General features: G+C 37.3%; 3 protein-coding genes across 4 annotated transcripts; 2 read left to right on the plus strand and 1 right to left on the minus strand.

The window, feature by feature from the left end:
- The first annotated feature begins 917 nt into the window (after window positions 1-917).
- On the plus strand, window positions 918-3,920 carry LOC146305390 (uncharacterized). Its single transcript, XM_084712602.1, has 3 exons — window positions 918-1,090; window positions 3,248-3,415; window positions 3,571-3,920. Exons 1-3 carry the CDS (start codon window positions 1,042-1,044, stop codon window positions 3,684-3,686), a joined length of 333 nt encoding a protein of 110 aa, XP_084568728.1. The 5' UTR covers window positions 918-1,041; the 3' UTR covers window positions 3,687-3,920.
- Window positions 3,921-5,776: 1,856 nt separating this feature from the next.
- On the plus strand, window positions 5,777-18,436 carry LOC146305391 (uncharacterized). The gene is made up of 10 exons (XM_084712841.1): window positions 5,777-6,047; window positions 8,394-8,477; window positions 10,054-10,187; window positions 11,567-11,726; window positions 12,838-12,870; window positions 13,736-13,815; window positions 13,920-14,010; window positions 14,108-14,215; window positions 14,441-14,602; window positions 16,039-18,436. The coding sequence occupies exons 1-10, from the start codon at window positions 6,014-6,016 to the stop codon at window positions 16,179-16,181; spliced, it is 1,029 nt and encodes a 342-aa protein (XP_084568967.1). The 5' UTR covers window positions 5,777-6,013; the 3' UTR covers window positions 16,182-18,436.
- LOC146305392 (programmed cell death 1 ligand 1-like) lies at window positions 16,881-25,870 on the minus strand. Of its 2 annotated transcripts, none has more exons than XM_084712914.1 (4): window positions 25,814-25,870; window positions 19,457-19,512; window positions 18,895-19,257; window positions 16,881-18,709 (listed from the first exon to the last, which is right to left on the minus strand). In XM_084712914.1, the coding sequence occupies exons 2-4, from the start codon at window positions 19,503-19,505 to the stop codon at window positions 18,519-18,521; spliced, it is 603 nt and encodes a 200-aa protein (XP_084569040.1). In that variant the 5' UTR covers window positions 19,506-19,512; window positions 25,814-25,870; the 3' UTR covers window positions 16,881-18,518. The 2 variants fall into 2 exon arrangements, with proteins under 2 accessions (XP_084569040.1, XP_084569039.1); XM_084712913.1 differs by having other exon boundaries at window positions 16,881-18,712.
- Window positions 25,871-25,925: the final 55 nt, after the last annotated feature.

Consider the following 25,925-nt stretch of genomic DNA (forward strand, 5'->3'; position numbering starts at 1 on the left):
ACAAGTCTGTTATAATAATTAACCTGAGAATATTTAAAAGACCAGCAACTGATAAAAATGACCTAAAAAAAATGACCTAATTTTAGAGATTATCTTGAGCCAGGAGAAACAAGACCAAACAACGTTTTTCACTTGATTATCAAAACAGATGTTAGCGTAAAACTTTACCCCGAGATTCCCAGCAACCTGCTTAATATTATACGAGTGGCTGCCAAGGTTACCACTAAAAGAGCTTGTGAACAGTAAGATGACCTGGAAGCTCCAAAAGTAACGTACCTCTAACCACGACTTCAATGACCTTTAAAGATGATGGTAGGCGGATTTTCTTAACCTTTAGACTGAGCCCTCTTGTTTCCAATTTTTGTGCTAAGCTAAGCTTGGTTTTGGGAGCCCCTTAAAGTTTCTTTAAGACAACACTTCAACATTTAGATGCTTTTTTTCACTTTCTGGCTGAGAGTTAGATGAGAAAACTGATGTCTGCATCGCAAATATGTAGCTGGATCAAGCAGCTAGTTAGCTTAACGTGGTACAAAGACTGGAGAGAAGGGGAAACAGCGAGCATAGCTATATTTATAAGAAGCTGTTCTCATTGCTGTTCAAGCAACTATGTTGCAACCTTTATCAAAGCAGCCATTTTATGCCAAAATGGAGGAAAAAAATCTGTTTGGTGCAACAATTATTAAATTCTCTATTTTCCTCTGAGACTTCTTTTTCTGGATTTCGCTGTACATTATCCTGCTTACTACTCAATTAAAAAAAAAAATCAACAGAAATAACAGACTGTAGAACATCATAATTAACCAATCAGAGTCCAGTATTCATCAGAGACATGTAATAAACTGATAACAGCAGAGGCAGGAGGTGTGCCGACTTCACAGCTTAACTCGCCGTGGTTAGCTAGTTCCTGTTGCAGTAACCTCTGTACATGCAGAAACAGACATGAAGTGACAGATGGCAGAGACGAAGTGGCAGCTTTCTGTCAGCTGGACAAATTTTGGTGGTCTCAGTTTTTCACCTGCTGCTTGAAGAGGACAGGAGGTGATGATGGTGATGTCAGCGATGAAGATTTACCTGCTGATGTGGGCTGTCGGTGAGTGTGTGAAAACTTTACAGTCTTCGCTTTGAAATGGATTCTTGACAGGGTGTGCCTCCACCACATTAATAAGATGTGGATTTTAGATGAGTCACTCGAAATGTCAAATCAAAAACCAGCAGGAACAGAACGTGACAGTGCTCAATGATGAACAATATCCACAAACAAATTGGGTCATTTGTTGTCAATTTACCCGCCAAATGTATGACCAAAGCTCTTTTCTCCTTCATTCAAATGAGCGTACAGTATTTCCCCTCACTGTCAGTGGCCTCACTTCAGGTTTGCACCTTTATAATAATATAATACCCACTTCCTAAAGCAGCTTCCTCTCAGTGTGCATGTTGACTGAACAAACCAATGTGATCTAAGTCTTCAATAAAAGTACACCCATCACCCCCTTACTAACACATCTGGAGAGTCGGTGCTGATATTCGTTTAATAAACAGTGTCAAGAAAGTCAAATTTCACAATTAGTTTCTGATTTGCTGTCTTACAGGTCACCTCAGACATACAGTAGTTCCTGTCAGTGGTTTAACCACTGTTTAGATTAGTGAGATCGTAATGTGAAACCAAGCAAGCAACAACAATGATGTAGATACTCTATACTTTACAGTCGAGGTGGGAAGCAGTACAAATATTTTTTCATGTATCTGTTTTTCTGGCAACTTTTTACTTAAATATCTGTACTTTCCACTCCTTACATTTTTAAATTTTTCATTGTGCACTGTCTTCCAACATCAAGACTGATTTTTACTTAAGTGGATGGGACAGTAACACAAATAAAATTGGTAACAAGATAAAAAGAATAACATAAGATGTAACAAGATGAAGACAACACAACAGGATGAAAATTACATAAAAAACACAAGATGAAAACAATGTAAAAGTTGTAAAAAGTCAAAAATGATGTAACAAGATGAAAATGTCATAAAAGATGTAATGAGACGAAAAAAATAACATGAGAAAAAATGACGAGACGATAAAAAAGACAAATAAAAAATGAAGAAACAAGATGAAAAAGATGAAAGAAAAAATATGTAACATGACGAGAAAAGATATAAAAGACATGACAAGATATAACAATACCAAAAATGACGTAACTAGAGATGAACTGATTGACCGGCTGGTTGACCGGCCCTGACCAGTGACCGGCGGTCAGCATCACATATCTGATTCTGTGCCCGTCATTAGGTGCGTTCAAGATGAGTCAGACCTGCGCAGAATCGCTCACCGGCGATCGCCGCACAATAGATGCCAGTTAGATTTGTGTCCGACTCGATCCCGACTTGCTCTGACGTCATACAAAGTGCTTTACAAGGCAGATAAAAGACAGGAGGAGGATCAATCAGCAATCAATAACACATTTCATCTCTTCAGCTAACTTGGTCTGCAAACTACAGGTAACCTACAGGTGATGTTCTTGTCTCGTCCCTGATTGTTCTCTGAAATCTCCTGGGAACTGTCCAACTTGTCTGCAGCTTTTTGTTTCCACCTTGTGCTCCTTGATCTCATCTACTCACCGGGCGAAGCACAGTTCATCTCAAAAAGCTTTACTGCAGCAAACTGCTGCTTCTACATGAAATCACGTGAAATCTCATCTCTCGAAATCCCGCGAGATTCCGCGATCTCACGAAATCGCGTTCCACCTATACGTAATCTTTATATAAAACTATTATAAGGCCTGGCTGTAACCTGGAGGAGTTTGGAGAAAATGTAAAATGGTATTTAATTCATATTTAATAGTTAGCGTTTCATTATGAACATCCAATTAAAATTTTACAAGTTGCAAAAATGTTTGTGAATGCTGTCAATTATAGTTCTTAGAAAGACTGAAACTCAGAATCGGCAGGTGAGACCCTTAAAAAAAATCGAACTGGAGAAGAAGAAATATCTTGACTTCAGACAGATCATCTGTAGTCAACCAAGACCTGGCTATAATCAGTTTCCCTTATCTGACACCAAATATACCCATCTTTCGAAATTACACTTCAAAAGAAGAACTCATGTGCGCAGTACTGAATAAAACCATTACATTTGTTTGCCACAAGGCTCGATATTAGGGCCTCTTATACTGCTTGTAAAAAAAAAAAAAAACCACAAGTAGACCCTGCTTTGGATTGATCGCTCCTTCTGTTCTTATTTTTTTAACTGCAGGTGCTGCAGTTATTTTATCAAGAGGAGATGATGATGATTACTGGGATGATGAGGATTATGAATATTACGCCAGTGGTGATTTCAACTACACCGTGCTCATACCTGAAAATGAGACTTTTGCACTCGGACCACCACAGTCAGATGCAGATGACCTGTCCTCCACCTCAGGTTACCTCTGTTTACTCTGGTCTACGTCCACTCATTGTTTTCTTTAAGTTGCCATATTTTACAGTCAAAAAAAATCAAGTCAGAGTCTGTTTGCATGTTAGCTGCTTGCTCAGACGCTTGTACCGCACTTCATTAACTCTCATCTCTACCCACAGACGCCAGAGACAATTCACTGAAAGGAGCCGGATCTTCTCCTTCCCCCTGCGCAGCTGACCTCAACCTGCACCGCCTGGTCTACGTTCTCTTAGTTTTGTTCATGTTAACATATTAAAACATTTTAGTTCATGATGTGATTTCTTGCACTTTGGCTGCACAAAGCGACGGCAGTTTGTTGAACTACACTTGAACTGCAAAATCTGAGAATCTGTTACGTGTTATTTTCTCCAGTTGAATTGTTTCCTTGAATTATTGTAATGCGTCTGTTTGCAGATGAAGCCACTCTGTATCTCTGATTAGCCTCTGATGTACTGTAAAGTAGTAAAGTCTTGAATCATTTTGTGCGTTATCACAACGCCTTTTTGTGCTTTTTGCATTTCATGCCATTTAGTATGTACAGACATTTTACCCACGAATGCTGCAGAGAAAAAAATGTCAAGTGACGTAGTACAAAGAGCAAAAAAGTCTGCATACAGAGGAGATTAAGGTGGTCGGGTTTTAAAATGTGTATTGTAATTAACATTAAGAGAACTCTGAGCAATTTTAAAAAATTAAAATGACTACTCATTACAGTTATACTGTGAAATAAAAAAAACATTTTGTGAACTCTGTAAGATGAAAAATCTGATATCTACATTTGATAAATAAAATAACTCTGCTTGAGCTGCTGCAGACATCATCTTCTGTGTGGCCAGTTCTACAAGCAAAGGCAAAAAATAGACAAACCAAAAAGATTGTAGAGCAGCACAAGAGTCTCCAGCTGATATGAAATCACTGAAATATTCAACAAATACATACACTGCAAAGTTAAGCACCAACAGGTGGTTTTCAGTAGCTTTTAGTTTCATTCTGTAGTTTTAAATTAAGTTGTAGGAGCTTAACTTTGCCAGTAAAGACCGTCTGTTCTGTATGTTGCGCCTTCTAACATGAAAAAGTACCAATGTGTTACTGAGGTAGGGAGCCAAACTCTGAGCTAGCATCCTGTGTCGATGTGGAGCTAGCACTGCGGTCGATGACTCAGTTCCTGAATACTGACTGATAATGAGAGAGATTTAGAGGGTAGAGAGACACAGACAGTGCAGTAGAGAGAGAGCATAGAGGAGGGGGGGAGAGGAAAAGGTTAAGACTGACAAAAAAAGACCGCTGGAGGCGGAGAGAGAGAGAGAGAGAATACCAGAAACAAGAGCAAGAGGAAAGACATGAAGATAAAAACCGGGCTGCACCAACAACAATTACATTTAGCATTAGATTAGTTCTAATCAGAGTTTAGCAAATCTAGGTTTAAAAAATGAGTAAATCCAGATTTAACTTCAAACAGAGCTCTGCTGCACAATTTAAAACTAATTTCTCATTTTAGTAAATCCAACTTTAGTGATGTTAACCAAAATAAGAGCTTTCTCAATGTAGACATGCTTGCTTACTCAGATAAATTATAAATAAAAAATAAATCTGAGATATGAGTGCTGTTAGGATCTAATAAGCAGGCTGTAACTTTCAGCTGCTCCGTATTCCTTAACAAAATTTTGAAGTGCTTGCTAGCTTGCTAAAAAGTTAACCAAATGCTGTCGTTTGCTAGCTTCAGTTTTATTCTGCACACCATGGTGAAGTTAAAGAGGAGTATGAAGTAGTGGCGTACTTCTTTAATTCACAAAGGTTTGCGGGATGAAAGTCAAGACCTACAACACAAGGTGACAACACGATGTCCTAACAGGTGAGGCGATACCAGGTGTCACAAGCGCTATAAAATCTCCTTCAATGCAATAACTGCCTTGATCTTTTATGACATTTTTGTCTTGTTATGTTTTGTCACACAGTTTGCCTCGTGTTACTTCTTTTAGTCATTTTTGTCCTGTTAGACCTTCTATGTGGTTTTAAATATACTAAGTACAGTAGCAAAGTATTTGTACTTAGTTACTTCCTGTCTCTGAAACTGAGCTTTATGTGCCATACTTAAGAAGAAAACTTGGGGTGCTTTGTGGAATTGGCCCCTGGCTTCATGCAAAGCGGCATCATCATAATGAAACACGAAAGGATTGAATTTACACACTGATGCCACAAAATATTATTGTATGTAGCATTGAGATTTCCCCTCATCGGAACAATGTGGCAGAGAAAACCACTGTTCTGTGTCAATACGGTGTTAGTAAGACAGAAAGAGAGAAAAGAGAGAGAGGAGGAGAACAACGCATAGAGGAAAGAGAGGCAAAAAGCGAGCAGCAGGTAGGATGAGAGAGCTGCAGAGAGACGAGGGGAGGGAGGAAGAAAGAGCAGAGAGCAGAGAGCTGACAGAGAAGAAGTGAGAGTCGAGCTGGAGGAAGAAGGTCGTGGAAAAAGGAACAAAATAAAGAAAATAAAAGGACACTCAACAGCCTCGCTGATGATCATCTACCATCTTTAAAAGAACATTTTTAGCCAGAAAGAAGAAGAAGTAAATCCGTCACCATGATGAAGTCGTGGAGTCGCCTGTGCTTCCTCGGTGAGTTCAAATATCGACCTGCTTTCACATTTCAAACTTACTTTTTGTTTACTTGTGTTGTTTTCCACGCTGATAATAAACCTACATAAAAACATGATTTATTGATTAGTAGAAAATCTGAAAAGGAACGGTACATTCGTCAGATCAGATCAGGCTCCCGCCCTCCCTCGCACGCCAAAATTCAAAACTTTCTAGACTCAAGCTTAGATTGTTTTGACAGCAGTTGAATGTGCAGAAGCCTCGTGGTTTCACTTCTGATCGAGCAGATTCAAGAAGTTCTTCTTAAATCTCTGAGCGAGCTGCTTCCACAGCCAATCATTTGTCTAAATCAACTTTCAAGGCCTTGATTTAGTGTTAAATCCACACTTGAATGTCCTTGAATGACTTCAGGGATCATTAAAGGACCCGGGAACCCCTGACATATACAGGAAGTAATATGGAGCTCATAAATGCTGCAATAAAGCTGAATAATAATCATGACCAAACTTGAATTGCGAGAAAATCAGAAAGCAAAACACATCAGATGTTAACTACACATTATTATATTTTTTTTACCCCATTTGACACCCCATGACATTTATGATGCAATTTATTTAAGATATTCTCCGACACTCCCCAGGGTTTTATATGTTTTATATGTTGGCTGTTAATGCTGAGTCTTACTTCAGTTAATTATTATTCATTGCCAGAAAATCAGAAAGAAAAACGTCACAAAGTAGAAAAGCAAATCTACACATTTTTAAGTTGTTAGCTATAAATTATTATCATCACTTTAAGTTTTATTTCTCAATAGTGGTACTTTTCTCATCAACACAGCCTCATTTATTCCACCTTAAATGTGTTTTAGTTTCAATATGAAACTAAAACATGCCTTTATATATTTTCCTTTATACTGCAACTTTTGGGCGCATGAAGCGATTATTTGATCTATTAATTTCTCAACAATTTTAATTTGTTAAACCATAAAAATATGGGTCAGTGTGTAAACAGTAAGTATTTTGCTTGCTGATATTATGTATGTATCAAATCCAGGGCCCAGAACATTCATGCATAAATATTAAAATATTAAATAAATCAGATGGTGTTGATATAAGATTAAGCTTCAGTTTACAGAACAACCAACAGTACAGAAGTCAAAGGTCAGAGGTCACAGTAGATAAGAAAAAGTGTGTAGATATAAGATTAATTCACTCCTGCGTGATCTTTTGTCCTGCTGCTTCTCTGCTGCTCTACATTTTCACACCTACTTTTTCACACACTCGCTGCAGCAGCAGGTCTGTGACGTCAAACGAGGCCTAAGACCTAAAGAAAGAAAATATCGATGGACTGCAGTATTGTGGTATTATGTTTTGTGATACTACATCAATGCGATGTGAAGTACCAATGAGAACGTGGAGGTGGTGCGTGACGCCCGCCTGGTTGCGATCTTTCTTGTGTTACAGTGAAAGAGTGAACTAAAACGTGTTGTAGTCCAGAAACAGGTACTGTAGTAACAAAATCTTGATCCATATTTGATCAGTACTCTCAATAAGTTTGACGGTTTTGAAACATGAGAAAAAATTCTGGACAAAGCTAACATTACACTGTTTGCTAGCAAGCTAAAAGGTTAATAAAATGTTGCACTGCTTGCTGCTAGCTTAAAAGCTAACATCATAAATCAAGTGTGAAATAGTTTACATCCTTTTGAAACCAGTCAAGTTTTAAACATTTTCTGATATGTCTTTGTATTGTTTTAACATATATTGTGATTTATTATCGTTTTTCTCCTGCAATTTATGTCCCCAAAGGAAAACGTTTCGGTCTGTTCATCTCACTTCAGTCAACTTTTACTGCAGCAAAATGGAACCGTGACCTCTGCTGACCTCATCAGAAAATAACACAGCACCATCTTTTGGACTGAAAATGCATTTAATTTTATGATTTTAGTGCCATAACGATTCATTTGCAATATTAATAATTTAAACAATAAAAAGATCAATACTTGCTGTATTGATTTTTCCTCTCATCTGTAAATGCTCTGATTTCAAGGAGAATCCGACCTGGTGACGAGCATTTGTGTAAATTAATTAATTTATTTTTGTTTGTTTTGTTTTTTTTTTTGGCTGATATGTTTGTCTAGTCTGCATTAGCTAGAATTTGGGTAATTAATATAGGTTCTAATTTTAGCAGTACAAAGTATTATATAAGCTTAAAGTCCCTGTGTCCCCATGGTCCACCTCCACAGATGTTTTTAAATTATTTTGCTGGATCAGACTGTTTCCATGACGACCTGTCACTCTTATTAAAGCAGCACATGGAGTTTGGTGGCCTTGTATAATGACTTCTCTTTCTCTCTTTCTGTCTCAGTTCTAGCAGTTTCTTCTCTTTCCAGAGGACTAAATAAAACAACGGTTGTTCCACCACAGAACAAGGAGCACAGCAACGAGACAGGTACGGAAACTTAACTGACAAGTCATTTACTGTGAGTTGTGTCCGGCCATTTACCGCACTGTCCTGCAGGGGTTCATGTGTGAACTCTGACTGCTGCGAACCTGAAACGCTCACATGTCAGGAAGTGTTTTGTGTTGCTATGACAACATGCAACCACAAACTGTCACCAGTCTTAGCTGTGGATTTCAAAAGTGTTTTTTTTAAAAGAATATTTTCATGCTTATTTCTTCCATTGTGGAAGATTTTCTTTGGAGAAAATGTTAATTTCAAAATTCAAATTTGACAAAACAGAACAGAACACGCGCAAACTGACACAAACATAAAGAAAAAAAGAAAGAAAATATGTGTTTTATCTGAGATTATTTAGGTTTGTATGTGTTTACATGTCACCCAAATGAATATTTAGACTAGCATAATATTTATCTCTTTATTTATAAAAACAAAATGCACACAAGTATATTGACAAGTCTTGTTTTATTTGTGATATAATGTATAAATAAAAGTAGTTTACTTTTCAATTAAAAAAATATAAATCAACATGTCTTGTCATGACTATCAGTTCATTTCAAGCTCAATAAAAACTTTAAATATTTCATCAGGATTTCTCTCATTTCTTGACAACATGGTTTGAATTACAGGAGAGCTCAAATCCCCTGAAAGCCTATTTTGAGACATTTAGGTGGAGCCCTAAAGTCCTATTTTTGAGTTTTACTTAATTTTCTGCACATTAAGGCTCCTGAAATATATAACAACAGTAAGAAGGTGCTGCTTCTCTTATAACATTCCAGTTTCCAAACATTGTCTATGCAAAAACAAATGTTTCATTTAATTTTGATTCAAGAACTTTTAACAGTAGTGTACATTCACAAACCTGATTCCAGGCTCTTTATTTATTTGTAGTTAAAAAACGCCTTTTTGCTAAACAATGTTAAACAAATGTTACCACGAGATAAGAAGCAGGAAACAGTTTTGTTTATTTACTTTATTTTATTTATTTATTTTTATCAGATAAGGTCCATTGTTTGAGTTTGAATCAGTCGCCTTATGTAGTTTTTATTTAGCATCCATGTAAATGTTATAGACATGTTTTTTCAGTAACCCCGCACTTGGCGGCGCTGCTGCACATTTCCACGTACACGCTGGCCTGTAGAGGCAGCGCACACCGGACTCCCCCGAAATCCTGTGCGCAATTTGAACCTTGCCATGTAGATTACATAGTGCACTGCATACTTAGGTACATGTAAAAGTACAGACTTAAAAATCTACTCATGAAAAGTACAACTGCAGTAATTTGAGTATTTGTAATTAGTTACTTCCACGGCTGGTCGTGGGGAATACTCTGAGCTTTACTGAGAGTCCTGAGCACGTCAGATATCGGTTAGATGTGTTTCACTTGAATGTTGGGCTCAACAAACGTGTCGTGTGATGACACCTGCATCTATTCTGCGTTGTTTCCATCAGTCAGAGTGACAGTGCCCACATCCTGCGTCTGTCCTGTGTCGTACGAGCAGAGGTGGCTTCAAAGTGTTCAGAAAACATCTGTCTTATTCATGTGTCTCCTCCCCGTCTCACACAGATCCTGCAGAGACCCCGGCGCTGCAACTAAAGGATGTAATTCAGAATAAAGCTAATGGCTCGGAGCTGGCCACCCCTTCTCCTCAGAATCAGACCGCAGCGAATGAAAAAGATACCTTCACAACAGACGTTGAGGTAACAGCTGCCACCAACCTGAGCCAGTTATCTCAGAGCTGTGCGTCTGTTCCTGCAGCTTATGATCTTTGTCTTTTGAAATCAGCTACATAAACTCTCAGCATGAAGGTGACACTGAACCATGAAGTTATTAACGTTGCTTTTTTGGTGAATATGTGCATCCACCTCCGTTCTGGGAGTTAGAAAGTGAAAAAAGTTAGAAAAGTAAAAAAAAATACTCCTATATATAAATTTAAGTCCAAAAAGTCACGCAAAGTCAATTATAATGTCTTTAGGCTACACTGTAGCTGCGCACTTACACACATGACATCGATTTTCTCATCTAACTCCCAGAGAGAAAATATATCAGCATATTTAAAAAGATTTCTGATATTTTCTGAATCAGACCAACAGAGGATTCAGTCAGGGATAATATACAGGGAGCAGGTCATTATTGTGAAATAATCCCAGACAAGGTGATGCAGGATCCTGACACTAAGCAGAGGGGACTCGAATCATCCAGACGGGGACTAGATCTGAACTAGAGTACCACCACTCAGCAAGTTATTTGAATTAGAGTGCTGTTAGCCAATCAGAAGTCTGCAAATTCAGTCAGTTTAAAGGGAAAAATTGGTACTTTTCATGTGGATGTCCAATCAGTGCGGTCAACTGAAGCAATAAAGTGAGTGCTGCTGCTCACAGAGCCATGCGACAGTGCCTACATGTACCAGGATGCATTGCAGGTGAGCTTGTAGATCCCACGCCCATGTTGCCGTGTTATCACCACCACAGCCTATAGCTTTTACCTGGCTACTAGTGCTGCGTTCCAGATAACATCAGAAGTTAATAAAACCTGTTCTGCAGGAAAATTAATGTCAAAATATGTCGCCCAGGTTATTAAATGCAGTAAAATAAAATATATAGTCACATTTGTTCCTCATTTGTCTTGTTTATGCTGCACTGCTGAAGGTTCAACTGAGGGTACAATTTGTCACGGTCAGCCATGTTTTTCGTGTCCTTCTGGCGTCGCGCACCTGGAAGACTTTGAGGTCAGAAGTTGGAAATTTCATCTGAGAAACTGAGCTCTTCCTGCAAACAGCAGCTGTCCAATCAAAGCTTTGCAGCCGTAACTAAGGCGAGAGAGACTAAAAAAAAAAAGACGCTGCCGTCCAGACTCATGAAACGTCGACATCGCTGATCGCAGAGCCTCCTGCACAGCGCTTCAACATGCGCTTAGTGAAGGGTCAATTCCGACTTCAACACTGAATTAACACTCACACGAAAAGTGGTGAATTTTCCCTTTAACTGACACGGATCAGGTTAGAAAACTAAATTTTGGGATCTTAATGATGTGAAGCGTTCAGATACAAACTGTGATCTCCCTCTGACGTCCTTCACAGACTCAAGAAACAAATGATACCCCAGCAGAGGAAAACAGTGGCACCACAGCAGCACAGACGACAACCCCGGGTGGCGTGCCGTGGGGCGGAGAGGAGGGTGAAGAAGCTGACGTGACGCCTACGGTTTCTATGAAAGCGCCCAGTAGTTCACCAGCACCAGGTACCTCACTGGTGCGGATGCAAAAGGCACATTGGCGTGATGTGTGCTTCACTTTGTTTTCCTGTGTGTCAAACCACAACTATCACATGCTCATGTTCTCTGCAACTGTTATACACACACACACACACACACACACACACACACACACACACACACACACACACACACACACACACACACACACACACACACTCTGACACACTCAAACCATCAAACACACACATGTTCAGACACACTTTGGTTTACAACAAGTACTATCAGACACGTGTATCACAAAAAATCAGGTTTATAATCCTGTTTTTTGATGTTTGGAGCTGAAATGAAAAAACGAATCAGCAACTATTTCAATAATTAATCAAAAATTCTCAAAGGTGAAGACTGGATCGTTTTCGTTATCATTATGACAAACTGAGTATGTTTGAGGTTTTGGACTGTTTTATGGCTGAAATGATAAATCAATAGTCTCACTAAAATAATTGTTGGTTTCAGCCCTGATTCTGATTAAAAAAGGAGCAGTAAATCAATACAGATGTGTTCAGAAGTCGTAAAGTCAAAAATAAGAACTATTCTGGTGACCCGTGGTGATTATTTAGATATTCATTTTTGAAAAAGTTTTATTAGTCTTAGATATTTTTGTAAATTAGAGTAAATCGCTCAGGAGATTCTATTTCTATAAAGTTGTTTTATTGGAAAAGAGAAACCTTATTATTGCTGCCAAGCCTGCACAGTTAATCCACTGAATGTATTAATTAATACATAAAACTAACAGTTCTCTACATTGTTTTTAACTGTTCGAAGTCTGACTGATGCTTTTTTTTTTTTTACTTATGTCATCTTGCTGCACCCTCTTTTTCTGCAGTGGTATAATCATTTTCTGACACCAGCTGAATAACCCAGTTCTTCTATTAATAACACTCTTTCTATTAATAATATCCAGTCAGTCTATAATGTCTGGTCTGTTTTATACCCATGACTTTAGTTGGGGGCTGAACATCAGCTGGTGACGCAAAAAAATTAACATTACATTCTGTTTGTTTGTTTGAACTGAATGACTGAACATCAGAGTACTGATCAATAACCAGCTGTCTGTCTTTTTTATTAATAACTGAAGACAAGGATCAATCATCAGATCATTCATCTTGGGGTAATTATGTTCTATTCTATTCTATTCTATTCTGTTCTATTCTGCAGCTACAGCTACCATGAGACTGACTTATTATAATCTTACATGATAGTTTTTTAAAACATACTTGGTGTCCAGCTCATATCATCAAACAAATTCTACAGAGGGACACTCAATTCACTAAAATAAGATGTTTTCACATAATAATGATTTGACCAATTATTGTAATTATGTGGTAAAATGTTTTAATTTTGAGACACTAAATCAGAATGTCAAGATATGAATAATAACAAGAAAATAATTATTAATTAATTTCTTTTCTTAATGTGATGTTCTTCCATAAGGAACCCCAAAATGTTCACTATTATTTTTAAAGAAGAACAACTGTATTAAATAATTTGATTCATTATTAAAAGTCATCTCATTTTGACTGAAATTTTTTCATTATTCTCACTCATAATAAAGTTTTTATTTCAGTTCTAGAAATATTTATTTCAAAGTCTGTTTATATCATAATTACAGAACAGATAACAGGTTCATTATTTTGTTACCACGATAACGAAGCTCGATTTCTTGTGATAACGGTTTAATTTAGCTTCCTGTCTTGAGAAAATGAAACGACATTTTCGTTCTTGACTGCAGATGATCATAAATGGGATAACTACCTTGGGAATCATAACTTTATTAAATCTCATGATGTCTCTTTTTATGAAAATGGTGTTATTTGAATTTTACAGTAATATTGACCACTTTGAGCCTCCATACTTCCACAGTAATCCAGTACTTGATTTTTGTTTGTTTTATTTAATTTTTATCTATGTATGTCTATGTACTGTATCTATACTTCCTTGGTAATTAATTAATTGATGTCTGTCTCTGTCTCCAGCTTATGTGATGCTGGTATTGATCATTTTGGTGATCTTGGCTCTGTGTGTCATCCTCTACATCCTCAGGAGAGTCTCCAGGGTGAGAGATTTTAAACACACCCACTCACAGTTCATTCAGTTAACTGATGCTCTTATGTTGCTTTTTTTTAATGTTACTGACTTGCTGGTTGTTTGTTTGTCCAGACGTACTCATTTGATCTCCAGCGTCCGGTTCCCGTTAACCATCTCAGCGAACCCACCGGCACCTTTGAACCCGTCTACCTGGACGACCTGGGTGTGTGTGGCTCCATTTAAATGACTGTCACACGACTCCGTACAGTATGAGCCTATCCTGACGTGTGTGATTTGTTTTGTGCGCGTTTGTATCGCAGATCGACCGGCCCCTAAAGACGAAACAACCCCAGATGACCTTTCACCTCCTCCAGTAAGCAACGGCACAACTCTACCATCAGAGGAAAAGGGCTCCGGCGGAGAGAACGGTACGACATCACGTGCTATATTTTGGTGCTTTTAGTGTCATTCGTATCAAACTAAACATGGTGGCCATAGATTCTAACTTTCACAAACCTCAGCCAGATAAAAGATGAAGTTGAATGCATCATCAAAGATAAACTGAAGTCTGAAGTCCACATCTCTTCACTAACCCTGGTACAGTCAGAAAACACTGAACCTGTCTTACCGTTCACCCCCGTCCATCACTGCAGTTTCGCAGGAACAGCCAGATGCAAACGGTTTGGAGACCAGCACCACCAGTCCCTCGCTGGGAGACGAACCAGCTGACAAGACGTCCAGCCCACTGAGCAGTGCCAACCTGTTCTTCGACACTATTGGAGAAGAGCAGCAGAACGAAAACAACAACAACCCATGTAAGATACTTTAAACAGACACAAACACAAAGTAGAGAATGTCTTAAAGGAATATTCCTCTGATGTCTGCACTTCCATAAAGCTGTGGTACTTGCAAGGATCAGTCTTAGTAATGGTGAAGCGCAGAAAACATCCTATTCCTGAAATGCAACTAAATACATCACAGCCCCACAGCACCATCTAGTGGGCCCTGGTGGCAGTAACATTAACATGGTTTGGATTTTTTTGTAATTCACAAAACCAGTGAGGAACCAGTTAGTTTAATATTTACATGTGCTAAAGAGGTAATATAGATAAAATAAGACAAGATAAAATAAGATAAGATAAGATAATCCTTTATTAGTCCCACATTGGGGAAATCTTCAGTGTTACAGCAGCAAAGTGGATAGCAAAAATAAAAATCAATAGATAATACACAGCCATATTTAGTAATATTCATATTTATCAAAATAGTAAACAACAGGAAAATATACAATTATGAAAAATTTAAGCAGGAGTAAATATAAAAACAGGAACAAAGTAAACAATAAACTGACTCAACAGTTGCACAAAGGTAATATTGATATCGAATAAAATTTCACAGCATAAATTCATATAAATAAAACAAATATTAAAAAATTAAATTAGCCCCTAAATGGACAAGCACATATAAATATTGTTTTTAATCTAGACTAAAATTTACATACTGTATCACCTCAGATACACTGTCCATTTAGGGTATTAATTTAATTGAATTCATTAATTTCCCCATTTTTAAAACTGTCCATGTGCCAACTTTTAAAACATTTTAGATTTAGTACCTTGTTTTCTGTTTTTTTATCAAAAGTTTTAAAACATGAGCAAAATAACAAGTGTTCACGCGTTGAATGTAAGAAATTAATCTAATTTTTGAATAAACAAACTACTAAGAACGTTTTAAAACGACAAAAAATACGCAACAACGTAAAAGACTTAACAAAACAAAGGTTGTAACCAGTAACGATGCAAAAACATGTGTGCACTGGAAATCAATATTTCACATATTTATATTATCGATTATCGATTATCTGTAGATTATAAGCATGACAAAAACATAAAGTATAAGTGATTATCCCTGTTTTACACCGCCACCTGAGTCAAGTATCTCCAGAATAGATACAATTAATGACTGATTAGCACATGTGTTATACTGTACTTTGTTATTTTGCAACAAGAACATATAAAACATTTTCTCAAAAAAAAAAAAAAATTTCTAAAATAAAATTCCCCAAAATATAACAAACGTGACAAAATATCAGCACCTAACTACCTCACGGCCACTGTCTTTCTCTGCGAACGCCGCCATTTTGGATTTTTGATATAAATAATGAGCATATTTTTGAATGTCGGCATGAAGTCAGACTTTCTCATAAAGTTCACATACAATAACTGTATCCTTGTGTCTCCTTGCTTTTTAGCGGTTTGCTCCAGTGACCCGTTTGTTGAAATAAACCTGGATGACCCGGCGTGGTGCGACCAGCTCCTCACCTCTCCTGATGCTCCTTCCTCCGTCCTCCCCTTCTCTCCGTTCTCCTTCTCCTCCTCCTCCTCCTCTTCTTAGCACCTTCACTGACGACCACCTTCCCTACGCGGAGGCAGCGACTGGATTTTTATAAGTGTCCTTTATTTCAAACCTGCAAGCAATTAGTTGGGATATTTTTGTTCTCAAATAAAATCTCAACCAATAAGCTGTTAAATACAAAGAGCTAACCCGAACTAACCGTTAGCTAGCTAACTAGCTAGCCAGCCAGCGTTTTGCTGTAGCCTTGAGAAGCAATGGCAGCTTTTTGACTGTGTTGCAGCAACTAAAATTAATTTAGAGCTAGTCAAAATCCAGATAAAAGCCTACTAAATCATAGCAGGCTTTTAAAATTCTTTTTAAAATTTGGTGCAACCGAGCCTGTCTTTTTGAGTGCACTTCCGGTTCCCCTTTCTCAAAGTCAGTTGGGGGTTGTAGTTTGCTTACAGACTAATGTTAGCTTTTTATTTTTATTGATCGCATGATTCAAAAATCACAATAGTTATCTTGCTGAATCAAACATGTACGTATTATAAACCTTCAGTCAAAGAGTTTGGAGTTTATTTTCTACATTAAATCCAGTAGAAAAATTCCCAGCAGCTTTTTTTGGAGGGAACATGAGCGATTCTGACTTCCTGGTTGCACTCTGCATCAGTGTGACCTCTTTAATTTCTTAATTTTTCTTTCTCTTAAGTGATTAGTCTGCACTTTTATTAGCCTAACAAACTGTTTTTCAAACTACAAAAAAAAATAAAAAATGTTGCTAGCATGCTATTAAAAAACCTGTATTTCTGTGGAGTGACCCTGACAAAGTAATGTTTTAACTGCTCAACTCAAGAGCCACAGTTACTGTAAATATGTTTTCTATATTTTAAACTAAAGATGAGACCAAGTTTGTTTGTTTTTTCAGTTCTTCAAATGCTGTAAAACACATTCACACACAATTATACTCATACACACATTCATTTCCGTACATTAAATCTGTTGTTTTTTCTTGTAGTTACTAAGTTCTTTGTATATAGTAGAAGATGAGATACTTTGGAGCCCCGTGTTTTCAGTGTTTTTACTGTTTTTTGGTAGAAAAATCATGTTGGAGAAATAAATGAACAATACATTTATTTGCTGTCATTTTGCTTTATTTAGGCAGCGGTTTGGACTGCATGCTTAGAATATCTAACTCATTGTTGGGAAAAAATGTAATGAGTAATGCAACTATTGACCATGAGGGGTCGCCAAAACCCCACAAGTATACAGATGGACTCAATCTCAGAATTTGATTCATTTCTGTGAAGGAAACTAAATGAAAGTAGTAATTTTGCCTTCTCTTCCAGCCATTTAACTCAGGAACTAATATTCACCTTTAATCTTCACACAGTTTTTGTTCTGTAAAAAAAAGAACAGTTTTCATTTAATGCTGTACCAAACAGGCTGTACTTTGTTATAAAATGACTGAATATTTATAGTGGAGCCATAAATAAACAGTATTTCACTGCATCAGCAGCTTTAAAATGTTGGAAAAACATGTACTGATATGTAATACAGTCATGTCATAGAACACATTGTTTTTAAATAAATCAGTGGAATAAAAAAATCAAAAGAACGACCGGACAATTCAAGATGAATAAAAATAAACTTTATTTATATGGCTCACTTTTTACTTTCTTGCTGAAGACTTGATTTCTATTAAGGAAACATTATATTACTGAAACTGAAGCGAAATAGTAAATGATTAGCTAATGAGGTACAACTGAACTTGACAACTTCTATCTGTCTGATATTAAAAGACACACAGAAGAGACAGAACAACTTCTCTCATATAAACAGGAATTTATTTACATTATGTACATTATAAAGTGCAGTGTAACAACATCCATCAGTCCATCAGTGGACATTACATCAAATATAATAATTAAAGGTGCAGTTCTCTTATAATTCTGTTGTCTTGTTGGTTCCAGACACATTTTGTCAGACTGATGATTGATAAGAGCTGCTGGAGAACAGAGTGATCAATGACTGAAGCAACTTACAGATAAATCTGAATGATTCCTCTGAAAAACTCTTCATACAGTGAAAACTGAGACAACCGGGACATTTTAGAGACGCAACAGTGGAGGATGTTGAATGGAGTCGAGGCAGCTACAGTCTGTTTTTACACTTCTGAGCTGATGGTAACAGTCTGATATCAAACGTGGAAAATCTGAGACAATGGAAGCATTTTTAATATTGACATGAATTATTTCTCCTGTAAGAACTTCATTTAAAGTCAAACTCACAGGAACATGAAGATCATTTAACAGCAGTAGTTTCCTGACACTTAGAACAGATGACAGACAGGGTCCTGTTAGTCCTGATGGGTTGTTTCTCTGAGAAACTCAACATCTATACGACTGCAGAGACGTTTCTTTTCTTCTCAGCAGATTTAGTCAAACAAAGACTGAAGTCAGAGCAGAGTCCTGCACAGACAGACAGTAGAACTGCTGTCAGTCCCAGTCCAACATAGAGGACCGTCCTTCCCCGACTCTCTGGTTGTGGACTCACTGTTGGTCTCTGAGGTTTGGACTCATCAGCAGCTGCTGTAAAGGACAGAAAATGGACTCAAGTCTTTTGGACTGTTGGTGGGACAAAACAAGCAGTTTGAAGGTTCTAGGAGGACGACTGTTGGACTCTACGTCATTATGATGGACAGTTTTAGCAACACTAGCAGCACGGCTCTAAGATGGAAATCTGGTTTTACTAAACTACTGAATCAACTCACCAGTGACATTGAGACGACAACCACGGAGCTTCACACCATCATTTGTTTTCACTTCACAGACATACAGGCCCGAGTCTTCAGTCCTGAGTCTGGACACATGAAGTCTGACTCGTCCTTCTCTGAGGACGTCTTTGTCACACTGGACTCGTCCTGCAAACTGTTCATCCTGAGACTCTGAGACCTCAACACCTTCATGTAGATGAAACACTCCTGGGTTATTGAGAGGATCATTTATCATCTCACAGAAGATGTAAAGGGAGTGGAGCGACGTGTCCGTTGTGGTTGTGAACGTCCATTCCAGTGTGATGTTGTGGTTCTCCTCTGCCTGATAGGACGTCTGTGTCACATTCACTACAAATGTTCCTGTTGAGGAGACAGAGAGGGAAAGTGAGGAGCAGACAAACTGACAACTTTAAACTCCATCTAGAGATGTTTGTGTGGAGAGTTTAGTGATGCTCTCAGTGCTGTAGAGACCTTCCTCCTCACACATTTAAAGACTCAAGTGTCAAAGTGTGTGTTGTCTTTTGTCTTGATGGATAATAAAGTGAAGGTGTAAACTAACCACAGACACAGGAGGTCAGCTTGATGAGCAGCAGGATCCTGCAGATCATCTTCTCCCTGTCAGAGGAGACACAGGTGTCTGTCTTTGTGTCTGTGGTCTCAAATAAATCATCAGGTCCATGATAGAAAACAGGAAATATAACAGTCAGTCATAACCAGGATGATAATAAACAGTCCAACTCTGCACTATAAAACAATACAGTATTAGTACACAGTAATATTCACACTTTTGAGAACAGTAATATTCATGTTCCTCTGGAGAACATTAACAGTAAAACTATATCATCCAAAATAACCAAAAATAACTGATCATGAACAACACTGATGATAAAGAGGCTCCATTTACAAAAGTTACTAAACTAACAATCTGTCAGAGAGCAACTGAACAACAGAGGAGGAAACAAGATCTGTTCATGTACAATTATTCACAACACAAGAGACACAGAGTACATGTCCTTTACACCCACATCAGGAGACAGAGACACACAACAGGTTTGTCCCTCAGTAAGTTTAACAGGTGAGAGAAATGTAAACAAAAGACACCTGAGACAAACGCTCCGCCCTCCTCGTTCTGCTCATGGTTCCAGTAAAGACTGATCAATGTGTGAGAACAAAACGAGAACTAAAAATCCTTCTGTTAGTTTCTATCGATCCGATCTTTCCTCCTCCTGACTGTCTGTTCCTGTCAGACTGATCCTGGGTCTGTGACACTGAACACTTTATCACCTCACAGCAGTTTATATTGTGTTGGTCTGTATAACTCAGTTTTAAAGGCGTGATGAAAAAAATATTTTATTCACGATTCTCTCAATTCTGATAATAATCAAACAAATTCACAAACCATGTTGCTTTATAATTTTAAACAATAAATTGTAATATAAATATTGCCTGCATATAGAAATGAGAATGTAACTGAACATAAATACGTTGTTGTGTTTTTAGTTTGATATGTTGCTCTTTAAGTTGTATCTGTGTAGTAAAACAGTAAATGATGATCTATCTGTGACTCCATCAATCTAAACTGTTGTTGAATTGTTTCTTTACTGAGTGAACAGAACAAATTATTATTCATCAACACTTTGTCTCATCCTGAAGTGAAGGAAAAGACCTGAAACTCAAACACAATAAATCTTCACAACACGATTCATAGAATGATAAGAACATTAAACAGACGATGGACATTACCTGAGTGTCTTCAGTCACATGAGGACCAAAAGATGAGACGAAAGGACAGAGTTAATCAGACTGCCTGAAATGTTCTGATGAACAGGGAGCTGCGTGTCTCTTTACAGGCTGTAGTCCTCAGTGACTGCAGTTACGGCTGACAAGCTTCTATTATTGAGTTGATTGAAGGTCAGGTTGATTTTGCTTTCACCTTCCTAAACCTGTTTGCTTACTGTGAGTGGAAACAGGTTTTGAAAGGCATGTGTGATATGTCAACAAAGAGGCAGTATTTTTACATACACCACATGTTATGCATTAAAGCTGCATGAACATAATAATCTCTATGGTCTCTTATCCTCTTCTGCTGACTGACGGTGCTTTCAGGTCCCGCCCCTCCTCCTCTTCCTCCTCTGCAGGATCCTGCTGCTCATCAAACTGACCTCCTGTGTCTGTGCTCCTTATATACACACACAACACTCACACTTTATTTTATAAGACACAACAACAAGCTGTCATCTGTATCAGATTACACAAAAATTAGAAATAATATATTTTATTAGAGAGTAAACAATCACAACTTCACCCTGTACACCAACCCCATAAGGATATGGAAACTACTGCATATTAATTAATTATTTAAAAAAATAGATCATATTAGAAGGGAATTATGGACACATTAGAACAGAACCACACTGTAAACTGAAGTGTTTGAAGATTGACTTTTTAGTTATTTTCCTGTTAATTGTTTTTTATTGTTCAGTCATGGCTTAGTTGGGTTTTATATATATTTATTATATATAATTTCAGTATAATGTCAGTTTGTTTCGTTTTTAGTATTTATATATTTGAGTATAATTTATACTGTTAACAGTTCAAACAAGCTCAAATTTGTTTTACAAGTTTTACTTTCATGTCAGTGACCATCATGTTCTGTTTCTCTTTTGATTCAGGCTCCATTTAGGCACTGATAGCGTTTCAAAACTAAATAAATAACTAAATTAAAAACTTGTCTCAGTCACAGAGATGAAAACCAGGACAGACGTTCCCTCATCGAGCTCCTGACAAAGATCGATACGCTCTTTGCAGGTCACGTCCCAAACTGCTTCATTTGACAGCATTGACATTCTGGATCTGAACTGTTTCAAACTTCAGCAGCCGACTCCCAGAATGCATCAGTCCTGCAAACAGAAGAAGACCAACAACAAGGAGGCGCTGTCAGTGGACATCATGTCTCATCATGTGTCACAGTTGTGTGTTGATGCAGTTCAGTTTCTGACTCCACAAGAACTAAAGTGAAACATGAACAACAGACACACAAAGGCTGGAAACATTCACACACTCACCAACAGCATTACAACAAGCCAAGTCATTTTCATCAGTTCATCTTGACGATTCTTCCTCCTGAGCTGCAGGTCTGGATAAAAGAGAACAATCCATGTTCCACTGCTGAAGCTGCTCAGCTGCCTGATGTGTTTGTGGCTGCAGGGAGAAAAGGGCACCCGTGGAGCTGCAGCACATGAGAAAAGAGGAACAGCCACAAACCAGCTCCTCAAGTAAACCTCCTCTGTGGGAGAACCAGGCAACTAATATGTCTTCAAAGCCTCCTGTCAAAAAGATCATTTGATTATTGTTTTGTAGAGTACTTGATGTAAATGTACTTAGTTACTGTCTACCTCTGATTACAACTCTGAACTAATGCAAGATGGAAATGAATAGATTGACAGTGACTGATGATTGATTAAATATTGACTTTAAACTCAGCTGACTAACTAATTACTAAGCAGCAAATCCAACGCTCATTGATAGTTGCAATATTTCCGATATTTTATCTAGTTCATTTAGTATTCTTTATTCACAGATTACTTTTACATGATGACATAACAATGTTGTTGTTGTGAATATCATATATGATGTAAGATTCAATTAACTGTTTTACTTTCAGGAAGCTCCAGTTGTATTTAAATTGTATTTTTCTTCATGTATGGCCTCGTAATCATTATCTGTCCTGTCCAACAGCACCAGAAAAGTGTTTACAGTTGAACTTTTTATCTTTGAGGATCATAATGAGGTTATCTCAGGTTAGTAAAACCAGTTTGGCAGGCTTTCAGGTCCCGCCCCCTTCACCTGATATTTAGAAGTTCCTCTTTCAGTGTGCTGCTTGTCAGCCTGACAAACTGAATTATTTTATTCTGGTATATTATAATGTTGTTAATAACATGTTGATCCACCAATCAGCTCATTTATTCTAAACTCTGCACATAACTGACAGAACTGACTGCAGGAGTCAGGATGTCTGCAGCTCCCCTCAGTTTCTTCTCCTCTGTGGCTGAATAAAAACACACTCCTTGTTAGAGAACTTGAGGGTTTTTATTTCTCTTTAGTTTATAGAACCACACAAACACCAACTGAAGCAAACAGCTGCTGATGTGTTTGAATTGACTGACTAACTAGACTTTTAACCTTCATGTTGTATGTTTCCTGCTTTTAGTGAGAAGTTTGCCATCTTGTGGCAGAAACACATCACTGGGGCTCAGTGTGTAATATTTCAGCAAAATGAGTCATGTTTTCAAAATCAAGCTTAAGAAATTGTAAAAAAAACAAAAAAAAAACAAAACTGTAACAATAATTGAGGGTGAAAGAATATTGAAAAAGAAGATTCAAAAGATTAATTATAGAGAAATAAAGTTTAGAAGGACAGAATCAGAAAACTTTCATCTGTTTATTTTCCCTACATGAATCATATTCAATCAACTTTGTTTCATTCTCACTATATTTCTCCCCTGGTCTCCACCGACACTGCAGCGGCTTTGCACCTCAGTTTGGGAGCCACTGTGTTAAAGTCAAGTACATGAATATATGGATCAAACACAACAGAAAACAGTGCACTGATGAAAATAATTATTTCTCTCCACACTGTAAAATCAGACAATTCATTCATGCATTTCCATTTTGCACTGAAAATCAGAACAGAACATCTAAAAAACATTTGTGGAGACAAAACAGGAAGTATGAATTACACTCAGACTCTGACCTACATTGTATTGATTTGGAGTAAAGTTGTTTCTTTCTTTTTTTATCTCTGATATTTGCTTTAAATGAACCTCAGAACCGTCTGATCTGATTGTTTAATTTGTCAGACACTGAAATGTTTCTTCTGTATTTTTGTTTCATTATATTACAGTAAGAAATAAAAAGTTATAAAACTTTATGAAGTGATGGTCTGATGGTACATTTGTACTACAAGTGCAGGATATAAAATATTAATGTTGTGGACTTCATATAGATTCTTCTGATTTTATGTATTTAATTCTGTCTCTGTTCTTCTGTCTGGTTTGATTTCAACATTTTTATTTTTTGATGTGCTGGAAAAAATAATAATAGTGCCAAATGTAAGTAATGTGTAAAGTGAGGAAATGTTATCACATATTTAAATTCACACTGATCCTGTCAGTAGTGATCTCCATCATGTTCATCTCCACACAATAATAGTTCAACCAAAGTAAGTGGAGTCAGACAACAAGAGGAACACTGGACATGTTTCATCTGAATACTGAATATGAATGATGATGACTCGGACCTGTACCTCTGCAGGATGGACACTGAGTTTGACAGGAAGGTCAAACAGTTCTACTGAAAATCACTGCTGAGTTCACTCAAGGTCGTCACATGAACCTGCTCACATGTGGAACAGTTGGACTGATGTTTGATGCCACCACACGCTGAAACCTGTGGAAAAACAACCACTCAGTCTTATTGGACTTTTTCCTCTGGAGTAACTTGTCAATAATAGTTAAACTGACTGTTGATTCATGTAGAAAAATAAAAAGATTGAAGGTGATTTTTTGGTCAAACTGGTCTGATCTCACAGCACACTTTGATTTTCTTTTAGCAGGATTTTTTCTAAATTAATCAAACTTCCTTAAAAAATAGTTATTTTATAAACCTCAGATTGTATAACATGACTGGACGTTACAGTGAATCTCCAGAACGACTTTATCTCTACGACTGCAGAGACGTTTCTTTTCTTCTTCCCAGCAGATTTAGTCAAACAAAGACTCACACTATAATATTCACCCCCAAAAAATCCAGTTCAAGATGTTTTCACCCTCCTTGTTTAGAAATTGGAAGTACGACTAGTCAGAATTATGTTGTAGATATCTCTAAGTGAAATTAGGGATAGTTGTAATTCAGATGTAGATATCTGCAACTTAATTATGATTATCTGCAATGACAAACCCCACACACATGAATGAGAGAATGATGTTGTCTATTTCTGAAATGTTACTTTTGAATGGGAAGAATTAAATTACAGATATCTGCAATACAGCCTAGTTATTTAAAGATGGTTTGTAATACATATCCTGTTAAAATCAGGAAGTCTCAAACATTTCTGGTTTTTGTTGCTTCAACAATTTGATCAGTATGAAACTGTGGCTAAACTTCGCCCAGTACAGCTCACCACAAGATCATGCTTTGCGATAATTTGTTGAAAAATTGAGGTAGTCAGTTCTGTTCTGTCAGTCCCTCCTCCTCTCCTCCTGACTGACGGTGTCTTTCAGGTTCCTCTCCTCTCATTGTCTATAAATAGTCAGAGAAAGATGGAGGTGTGTCCTGACGTCCACCATCAGCTGCAGCATTTCAAACAGCAGCTTTATATTCATGAGAACGAATGTAGACAGTCTGCTTCATCTAGTGTTTGCAAATAACACTATTGGAATGTAATCTTGACAACACAACATTATACCACAACTTATGAATGAACACCTCTGTGTCTATTGAATCAATATTGTATATAATGAGATATCAGCATAAAATATTATTATGGTAAATAACAAATGTGATCAGGGCTCTTAGAAACTAATACTTCAACCACAGATTATTTAATGATGTGATTATCAACAGATAAACACCAACAACATATCTATGTTATATCTATCTTAATGTGAATTTAATAGTTATAAGGAAAGTGTTTATTCTAAAAATGAAATACAATGATGTTCATTTGTTTGAGCGATATAATGAATTAAGCGTAATTTATGTTATTTGTCATTTATGTCTGAATATCGTTTATGCAGGCTGCCAACATGTAACTGAGACTCTATTGAACAAAATGCTGCACCTCCACTTTCCCTTCACTGACGGTGGATGTCAGGACACGCCTCCATATTTCCCTAAATCTGTGGAGTAAAATGACCTTGTAGTCTGTGTCTTCAGTCATATGAGGATCAAACTGTGAGACGAGGGGAAAGTGGAGAAATTCTGAGAGACTAAGCTGCAGGAGGAGGAAGAGGAGGAGCTGTCTCAGA

This window comes from Lutjanus erythropterus, chromosome 23 (assembly GCF_056507025.1).
Source record: "Lutjanus erythropterus isolate fLutEry1 chromosome 23, fLutEry1.hap2, whole genome shotgun sequence".
Lineage (NCBI taxonomy): Eukaryota > Metazoa > Chordata > Actinopteri > Lutjaniformes > Lutjanidae > Lutjanus > Lutjanus erythropterus.

Coding starts and splice junctions, on each gene's coding strand:
- LOC146305392 (XM_084712913.1), bottom strand. CDS start 19,505: ATGATCTGCAGGATCCTGCTGCTCATCAAGCTGACCTCCTGTGTCTGT. Junction 19,258..19,456: donor GCTGACCTCCTGTGTCTGTG/GTTAGTTTACAC, acceptor TCTCCTCAACAG/GAACATTTGTAGTGAATGTG. Junction 18,713..18,894: donor TTGTCGTCTCAATGTCACTG/GTGAGTTGATTC, acceptor TGTCCTTTACAG/CAGCTGCTGATGAGTCCAAA.
- LOC146305391 (XM_084712841.1), top strand. CDS start 6,014: ATGATGAAGTCGTGGAGTCGCCTGTGCTTCCTCG. Junction 6,048..8,393: donor GAGTCGCCTGTGCTTCCTCG/GTGAGTTCAAAT, acceptor TTTCTGTCTCAG/TTCTAGCAGTTTCTTCTCTT. Junction 14,603..16,038: donor CGAAAACAACAACAACCCAT/GTAAGATACTTT, acceptor CTTGCTTTTTAG/CGGTTTGCTCCAGTGACCCG.
- LOC146305390 (XM_084712602.1), top strand. CDS start 1,042: ATGATGGTGATGTCAGCGATGAAGATTTACCTGCTGATGTGGGCTGTC. Junction 1,091..3,247: donor CCTGCTGATGTGGGCTGTCG/GTGAGTGTGTGA, acceptor TTTTAACTGCAG/GTGCTGCAGTTATTTTATCA. Junction 3,416..3,570: donor TGACCTGTCCTCCACCTCAG/GTTACCTCTGTT, acceptor CTCTACCCACAG/ACGCCAGAGACAATTCACTG.